This window comes from Podarcis raffonei, chromosome 5, assembly GCF_027172205.1.
Source record: "Podarcis raffonei isolate rPodRaf1 chromosome 5, rPodRaf1.pri, whole genome shotgun sequence".
NCBI classification, from domain to species: domain Eukaryota; kingdom Metazoa; phylum Chordata; class Lepidosauria; order Squamata; family Lacertidae; genus Podarcis; species Podarcis raffonei.
In genome coordinates, this window is record NC_070606.1 from 22,481,026 (window position 1) to 22,490,254 (window position 9,229).

Sequence of the window (9,229 nt, forward strand, 5' to 3'; positions counted from 1 at the left end):
TGGTGGGATACATTAACACTGCATGACCTCAAACCTAGAGGAGAGTGCTAGCATCTCTTAGCTTCCGTGAATGAGCATTCCATTCTCAAAATTCTGTAACTGCCACTTTCAGCATCATTTTTATCAGAGTAGCTTAAGAAGCCAGTAAGTTTTTGCTGTAAGAATTTAAAATTTCTGCTTTGCTAGCCACTGTTACCTATATTCAGATTCTCTCCTAGCTCAAATAAGCCCGATATGTGGGTTATCAAAAAGGGTTACCTCTGTTTTCAAATGCATCTATTTTGGACAGTCCAGTTTTCCCTGTCTTGTTTTTTCCTTGTTTCTTTGTCAAGTATTGTGAATTGCATTGCAGTGTTTTAGTACTTTTCACAGATTGCTACAAGCAAACAATGTGCAGTTATTTCGTGGGAAGTTTGTGTGTCTCTTCTAGTTGAGTTTTATCGGGCGTGATATTTGGTGACCTCTAAATGAAAAGCTTTGTTGGCCTCCTTCAGTGATTTTTCAACCTTCAGGAGCCCTTTCTGTTTTGCATTACAGAGGGTTAAGGGGTGTATTCTAGGATACACATGGTGAACTTTCCAAATTTATATGATGTTATACAATTTAGAGTGTGTGTGTGTGTACACACACACACACACACACAATCATGTATGTGTATGTGTGTTTATGTAAATTTATATGATTTAGATTATTATTATTTATTATTATTTCTATACCACTTTATATTTTAAGGGGGGAAATCCTAAAGCAGTTTACAATACCTTAAAACATCAAATAAAACAACCCAGAGCAAAACATTATTGAAGAAAATCAAATAGAAAGTAATACATTCAAACCACACAATAACCAGGAAACTAAAATATTAACTTAAAAGATTTCAAAATAAAAGAAGTTGTAGATAAACTGTCATTTTAAAACAGCATAATTAACAAAAGAATAAAATATTGCCATAAGCCTATAATATGTCTGCTGCTGTTGCTGCCCCTGGCAGTTCATGGCAGATGATGACTGTGGAAGCTCAGGCTCAATGTCCTGGGTCTGCACTAAGAGACATCCAAGATGGTTTCTGGCCACTTCAGCAGCCTTGGCTTTTGTAGCTGGAGTCAGTCAGAGCCCCACCCTCTCAGGCCAGGTGGGAAATGGCCTGCAAGGTAGGGAGCAGGTCTTCCAGGACTCACAGCCAATATGGTTAATTAAGATAACTTTACAAAATCTGAGCTATAGGATAGCTCAGATCTAAGGTCTTGCGAGCAGATTTTTCAGTACATTAGATTAAGGCTGTCTAAATGTTGAAACCAACCCCACCCCAAGTCTTGTGTATTAGAGAAGAAGATCAGTAGTGGTCTTTTGGTCATGATCACCGATTGTCTTCTTGAGGGATTTCAAGGTCCCCTGGAACATTGTTGGAGAACTACTGGCTTGCTTTTGTTTTGAGCAGAATCTCATTCTCTTTCCACCCCCTCGTCTTTGTTTTGCAGTTCTGTGGCACGATTGTGCTAATATTTGTTCTGGAGTTGGCAGCAGCTGTCCTGGCTTTCTTGTTCCAAGACTGGGTGAGGGACCGGGTGGAGACGTTTTTCAAGAACAACATTAAGTCTTACCGAGATGACATTGACCTGCAGAACCTCATTGATTCGTTGCAGAAAATGGTAAGTTGCTTTGAGAAATCTGCTTGGTCTTTTAATTGGGAAAACAGTAGTGAGTTCGGGTCTTTAAAAAGTTCTTGGGGAAGAAAATGAACTGCTTGTTAACCTGAACCATTACAATGGTACCTTGGGTTACAGACGCTTCAGGTTACATACGCTTCAGGTTACAGACTCCGCTAACCCAGAAATAGTACCTCAGGTTAAGAACTTTGCTTCAGGATGAGAACAGAAATCGTGCAGTGGTGGCGTGGCGGCAGCAGGAGGCCCCATTAGCTAAAGTGGTGCTTCAGGCTAAGAACAGTTTCAGGTTAAGAACACACCTCCAGAACGAATTAAGTTCTTAACCCGAGGTACCACTGTATTGGATTCCCTGAAGAATTTTACCATGAAGGGTGAATGGAAGTTGTGATCTTCTAGAAGAGGCTTCCTCAACCTCGGCCCTCCAGATGTTTTTGGCCTACAACTCCCATGATTCCTAGCTAGCAGGACCAGTGATCAGGGATGACGGGAATTGTAGTCTCAAAACATCTGGAGGGTTGAGGTTGAGGAAGCCTGTTTTAGAAGATTTGCCCTCACGTGTCGACTATGCAGGAACCAGTTTACATGGAAGGGGTATTCAGATATTTGACCACTTTTCTCTGCAGTCTTGAATTCAGCAACACATATCTCACGTGAACATACTGATTGTACGCTTTATCTCTTGACATAAGACCTCTCTGTCCAGCAGCTGCACCATCCCAATCAAATAAACAGAAACATAAAATGTGCTCATAGTTTAGTGACAATGGGAATGCTACGCAATTTCCCCCCAAACGCTTCTGTGTATGTTGTTCATAAAACAGGTGTGATAGTTGGGTTTGCCACCCTAGGGAGTAGCTGTACTAAATCTTTTAGAAAAACAAAAAAAAAAGTCTTTTTGATTTCCAGGATATAAAAATTACAAAAGAGAGAGAAAAGAACACCAAAACAAAGTCCCAAACTGCCCCCCTCCAGGACAGATCCATCTAGTTAAGTTTGCCAAAGTCCAATCTGTGATTTCGGTAGTTGCCATTCTTCATGATTATCAGTAAATTATTTTATAACAGGATGCCCTGTTTCAACAAAATCATCTACATCACCCATATGATTCAATGCATGTAATCTCTTTGTTGATTTTTCTGATACAGGTACTGAATCCTTTGGTGCATCCCTAGTCTAACAGAGTGATTTATCTATTGCAGAATAACTGTTGTGGTGCTCAGGAGCCAAACGACTGGAACCTTAACATATACTTCAACTGCAGTAGCACAAGCAAGAGCCGTGAGAGATGTGGTGTTCCTTTTTCCTGCTGCATCCAAGATCCTGCTGTGAGATATTTCCTGTCTTCTTAGTTCTGTATTAATACTGGTGCTCGGAAAAAGGAAGTGCTTCCTGAACTGAGCGCGTAAAATGTCGTCTAAAGTCTCGTATGTGTGCTGCTTTGCAAAGGACCCTTCATACTGGTTTAAAATAAGAAATTCATCCAAATCTTGGCATGGTTGATAAGCTATATTGACATCCCTATTTTTCCTCTCTCTTCAGCAAAAGGTTGTGAACACGCAGTGTGGCTATGATGTAAGAAATCTGGTGAGTATTTTTGATGTTACTGTTTGTCTCATATATCACCGCTCTACCTCCCACCCCCAGTTTTGCTTTCCCACAAGGGATTAGGAGCTAGGGCCACTGTGAAAGGAAGCATCTGGCAATTAAACTTGGGAAATTCTTGATGCAAGAAACTAGAATAGGAGGCAAGAAGGATCATGCCATATCAGTAGCCTTTCCAGAAGTATGTTGGAAACCATAGTTGGCCAAGGCTAGTGTCTTCCCAATAGAGTCATACCTTGGTTCTCCAACGGAATCCGTTCCGGAAGTCCGTTCGACTTCGAAAAACCAAGGCACGGTTTTCGATTGGCTGCAGGAGCTTCCTGGAAGCTGTGGAAGCCGCGTCGGATGTTCGGCTTCCAAAGAATGTCCGCAAACCAGAACACTCACTTCTGGGTTTGCGACGTTTGAGTCGCAAGGCGCTCGAGAACCAAGTTACGACTGTACTTCTTTGTTCTATGCCCTTGGCATGTACTTGCAATTTGGAGGAGTTTCTGGTCTCCCAAGTCTCCATCCCAGTGTGCTGTTAGCAAACTGGAAATGACAATAAAATAACAGAACATGGGTTTTTTTGGTGCGCTAATATGTTCAGTTCTTTCTTGCAATGTATGAGAGAGCAGGGGCTCTCTGCTTCTCCAAATTCCTTTCACTCCTATTAGGACTGGACAATAGAACCATATGTCATCCAAAACCAGTTTAAAGTCCATATCATGATACTGGTTTTATAGTTTTTGACCTGGCAATATATCGTGTGTGTGTGTGTGTGTGTGTGTGTGTGTGTGTGTGCACACGCTTTGTAGAAACTGCAATGTGGGAAAAACTGAAGCCAGCTTATGCCTCTACAAAGCTCCATCCTTATTTCAGACAGTATATCACACTGTTTGGGAGCTATACAAAGTAGCCTTGGACAAATTACACCCTTACCTGTAAGATATCAGGTCAAATCAGCCTGGTGAGTCAAGATTGGCCAACAGGCCAGAGGTTGCTCACCCCTGGTCTAGAGATGAAGGTTTCTTCTCTTGCCTCAGCGAACAGCACGACCCTGTCAAAGGTTGAAGGGGGTCTGAAAGTGTAAGTGGATTTTTAGCGTAATTTACAACGGACACTACAAACACAGGGAATCATTTCCCAGTGGAAAATGTGATTATCCTGTAAAAAAAGTACAGAAGCAGAAACAACTATTGAAGTACTGGTGTCTGTTGGAAATTTTGTTATGGTTGAGTTTGAATAGCAAATTGATTAGCCAGACAATACAATATGATCTTTATTAGTATGAAATCCTTTTCTTAAAAAGTGTGTGTGTCAGGGGGGGGACTTATTTGACGTTTGTCTTCCCTGCAAATGATGATAAATGTTGTGTTGAAAATAAACAATTAGGATGTTGCCACAGGTAAGTGTAAATTTCTGTGGGCATTATAACTTTCCTCACAGACTTGAAGTGGGCTGCAACTTATGAATGCATAGTCAACTGTCATATCCACAAGGTCTTGTTTGGAGGCATTTATTTGTGGGTGTCTTAGCAATTAATTTTCACATGTTACATTGGTCACGTTACATTAGTCACAGGTCTTATGTCAGAAAACCATTTTTTCCACAGTTCCCAATAAACATTACCAAAAGTTTGACACATCCCCATATTAGCTCTTTATGAATATTGTAGCAGGTGGATTATATTCATTGATACTTTTAGAGAAACCAATTCTCCAAGTTACAAATTCGTGAGGTTACATCAGTCATATCTTTTAAAACACAATCAAAAGAAAGCCTTTTTAAACTACCTGTGACATACTTCTTTATTCTTTCTGTAGCCACAAAGCTAAAGAGGTGGCAGAATAAGGTTTTCATTGGTTATCTTTCACTGTTACAGTGAAGACAGCAAGAGAGCAAAAATAGCAGAATAGATTATGCAAAGTAAGAGATTTTGCCATTTGTTACCGGTTGTAGAACCTAGCTTTTCTAGGTGCAAAATTTTAATTGGTTTTAGTTCAGCCCTGCCCATAGCAAGGAGATTCTAGTTTTGTTGTCCTTGCTTTTCTTAAAAATGGAGGTAGTAACAAAAAGAAAATACACGTGAAATTCTCTCTCTCTCTATCCCTCTCCCAACTCCTCCTATTTTCTCTTTCTAGCCTGTATCTGCTTGGGGAGAACGAATTTACACCAGGGGCTGCATCCCTGCTCTGGAAGCTTGGTTGCCCCGGAATATTTACATCGTGGCAGGAATTTTTGTGGCAATTTCATTATTGCAGGTGAGTTCCTGTTGGCCTGTTGAAGCAGCAAATAATATTTCTTACCCAGTGATTAGATCTGTCTACTATTACAGTGTTTGGGTGATGAAGAATTGTTAGAGACAAATATTTGCACAAAAGATACCATTTGGTGATCTCATGAATAGAGTTGCTAGCTTCAGATTTTAAAAATAGCAGCTCAAGGAGTGGAACCTGAGTAGAATTTGGCAAGTCGGGGACCAGACCATAGTAGCACCTAGATTTTCATTGGCTTTCCAGATGCCTGATTGTTGCCACCCTAACAGAAAAAGTTTTACTGGTTGGACCAGTAAAATCCAGACTGGTTAGTAGCCTGAGTGTGTTATTCTGTTCCTCACCCCCACCTACCCGCCCCCTTAGATCAGGAAAATTGCCATATGTTTTGGTTTGAGTGTTGTTCTGTTCCCTACCCCATATCCTTGTGCGGCTGATAATGGTCTTCTAAAGGAAAATAGAGGAATGAACGTGTTGTGTTGACTGAGCAGTTATGCTCACAAATCTCAGTCTTGCAAAGCAATTGTAATAGTTTTCCACCTTGAAATGTGGGCAGTGCTTTTCAATGGAAGAAAGCAGCACAAACCTCATTGGTTCCAAACCAGTTAAAGGCCTAACCTATTTTTCCAGGGCTAAATAGTTCTGCAGTATCCCAGCACTATTGGCGAGGACTTGCTATTTCCAGGCTAGTTTGAAACAGGCTAGCAAAAGAGCCTGAATTTGCACTGTTTTGTTATTTTCATAAAGAGCAGCAGACTGCTAAAACATTTTCTTTCTTATAAATAGTGCTTGTTTTGTCTGTCTTTTCTTCTTTGTTAGATATTTGGGATTTTCCTGGCCAGGACACTGATTTGTGACATTGAAGCTGTGAAGGCAGGTTACCATTTCTGAAGACAAGACCAGAGATCATCTGTAAAGACAAATCAGTTCTCTCCCCACCCCCTGCTATTGCTGTGAGCACAAGGAGAAAAGAAACAAAACCGGAGATCTAGAAAAGCCTTGATACAACTAGAGCATAAAGCCATAATATATCACTTAAAAAACAACAACAAAAAACATAGTTGGATGCTATCCTACTTCAGGCTGGAGCTGAAGAACCTGCTCCTCTTCTCACTTGGCTAATGAATAGTTTTACAATGCTGATCTCTCGGAAAGAAGACTATTTATCTTCATCCTGTACACAGGTGTGAAATTGCGGCAGGCACCAATGGACCGTTCTAGATGCTCCTACCCAAAAGCTACTACTGTCTAAGGACTGTTGCCTTAGTTTTCCTTTTACAGTAGTTCCTTAGAGGTTAGAATTGTTACATTCCAAAAGTTGGTCAGTGCCTAGAATAACGCCCCACGATGCCAAATGATCATATTTTTGGGTGGGGTTGGGGAAGATACATGAAATGCCTTTAAATATGGAAAACTTGTTCAGGGAATGTTGTGCCTGTCGAGATATTGAAGCATGCACTGTGTGAGCGTTTTAAATGAGAGCCATGTTTGTACAGTGTTGCCTGGTTTTTTTTTTAAAAAAAGGGGGCGTGTCGCGTGCCGGGATCAACTGTACAGAAGGGAGGGATTTCCTCTTATTCAGGCCAGATCTTATGTGTCCTTTTTTGATGCTAGAGATCTGAAGAGAACACTGGAGATACTTCAAAAGGACTTGCCTTACCTACCAGGATTTGTAAAGTAAAAGTCAGTTGTACGTTCAACAGCATCGGACCACGGGCCTCCTTTGGAAAGGTCAAGGCTGATTTCTCGCGACACATCTCCTTCTTAATATGGCGTTATTTATAGACATTTGAACAAGGAAATGTGTCCGCATACAGTTTTTTCTAACGTTACTTCATATAGTAGTAGTTCGTAAAGCCATTTATCCATGGACCTAAGTTTCTCGTTTTGTTAGATACCTGGAGCCATACCTCTTTGGACCACATTTCTATCTTTTTTTGTGGCAGTGAAAAATGCATATGCTAAAGTCTCCTAGGTATGTGTAAATAATTGGATGTATTGGATGTTCAGGGGTATTTGAATCATGCAAAGCTCTTTAAAAGTGTGCACTGGTCATTTCCACTTCATGTACTGCAAATAGATGCTCTTACGCTTGTCAGGTTGCGGCCCACATCAGAGCAAGGTCCCACGGCCAGCCTGCACACAGCTTGTGACTCACCAGGCTGAAAAGAGCCCATCAGCCAGATAGGGATGCTGAACTGATAACACAGTGCTTTGATTTAAACAGGTGAGTTGCTAGAGAAGCTTCTGTAAGTTGCTTTATACAGCTGATGGGCTGCATTCTGCTTGGTGGAGCATAAGCCTACTCTAGAGCCTGCCATAAAGAGGTGGTTTGTCGCCGAGAATGAAAAAGTGTTAATTTCTCTTTTCAGGATTTTGTCCTCATGGGCTTTCTTTTATGCAAGCTGTTTTAATATGACCCTCGTTGAAATGGATGGCATGTGCCTTTAGAGTTTTCAACCATCCTTCACAGCCATTCCACATAAATGCCTGTGTAGAACACAGTTCCAAACAGTGAAGTCAGCGATGTGTTTTTTGGGGACGCCCTACAAAACTCTTCTTTGGATTCTTCCTGACAAAGGACTGAACTTTGGTTGAACTGCTTCTGAGGTTGCCTGATGATTTTTCTTCAGGGACTGCAGACTTGTCTACACTGCCTAACACACTTTTATAAAGTCTGTATTTGTGTAATTTTTGTAAGATTCCCTTTTTTTACTGCATGTAGAATAAGCAGCAGCAACAAAAAGCAAACTGTGTGTGTGTGTCTCCTTCATTTAAAGTGGAACATTCCTCTGGCAGAAACAACAGGCAACACCTCATTTGTGCAGGGGTTGCGTTCTGGATCATCTAGCATAATGGCGGAGCACATATATGCCTGCCTGCCCTACCCCCTTTGCACCCCGTTATACCTGCTACTCCTGCTACGTCTGGGTTTACAGCAATGCTCATGTGCATGATTGCACACAAAGTGGTTGTTGCCTGTATTTATTTTTTTTAAAGACCTGAATTTTAAACAGCCATTATCTTGAAAATATATGAGCCCATTTTCATGGACTAACCAAGCTAATGTGCAGAGATCTAAAACTGCCCTTAGTACAGTGGTACTTGGTTCTCAAACTTAATCCATTCTGGCACTCAGTTCCAAAACCAAAGCATTCCAAAACCAATGTGCTCTTTCCCATAGAAAGTAATGCAAAACAGATTAATCTGTTCCAGACTTTTAAAAACAACCCCTGAAACAGCACTTTAACATCAATTTTACTATCTAACGAGACCATTGATCCAAAAAATGAAAGCAATAATCAATATACTGTACTATAAAATTAACAAGGCAGTATTGTAGATGGTAAAAATTAAAATGAATTTTTTTTCTTAGCTTCACTGATGGTATTCACTGTTTGGATTGGGGCTTTTATCCATTTCCGCAGTCACACAATCAATCAATCAATCAATCAGTAGCTGAGCTGGGTTCCACACAGTCACAAAAACAAATTAACCGAAAAAGCCTCAAAAACAAAAATGCAGAATAAATAGCAAAAACAAAAGCACTAAACTTAATTTGTCCCAGAAGCCCGTTTGACTTCCAAAATGTTTGAAAACCAAGGCGCAGCTTCTGATTGATGCAGGTGCCCCTGAAACAATAGCCAACAGCCACATCGGACGTTCGGCTTCCGAAAACCGTTTGAAAACTGGAACACAAACTTC

At 40.8% G+C, this 9,229-nt stretch overlaps 1 protein-coding gene across 2 annotated transcripts in view; it reads left to right on the top strand.

Annotated features, from left to right (window-relative positions):
* Nucleotides 1-8,275, top strand: part of TSPAN14 (tetraspanin 14) — a 40,570-nt gene extending 32,295 nt beyond the window's left edge. For both annotated transcript variants that reach the window (XM_053388210.1, XM_053388211.1), the window contains exons 5-9: nt 1,479-1,649; nt 2,867-2,992; nt 3,207-3,251; nt 5,393-5,512; nt 6,344-8,275. In XM_053388210.1, coding sequence (XP_053244185.1) covers nt 1,479-1,649; nt 2,867-2,992; nt 3,207-3,251; nt 5,393-5,512; nt 6,344-6,415 — 534 coding nt within the window. In that variant the 3' untranslated portion in view covers nt 6,416-8,275. The remainder of the gene's footprint in view (nt 1-1,478; nt 1,650-2,866; nt 2,993-3,206; nt 3,252-5,392; nt 5,513-6,343) is intronic.
* The last annotated feature ends 954 nt before the right edge of the window (nt 8,276-9,229 follow it).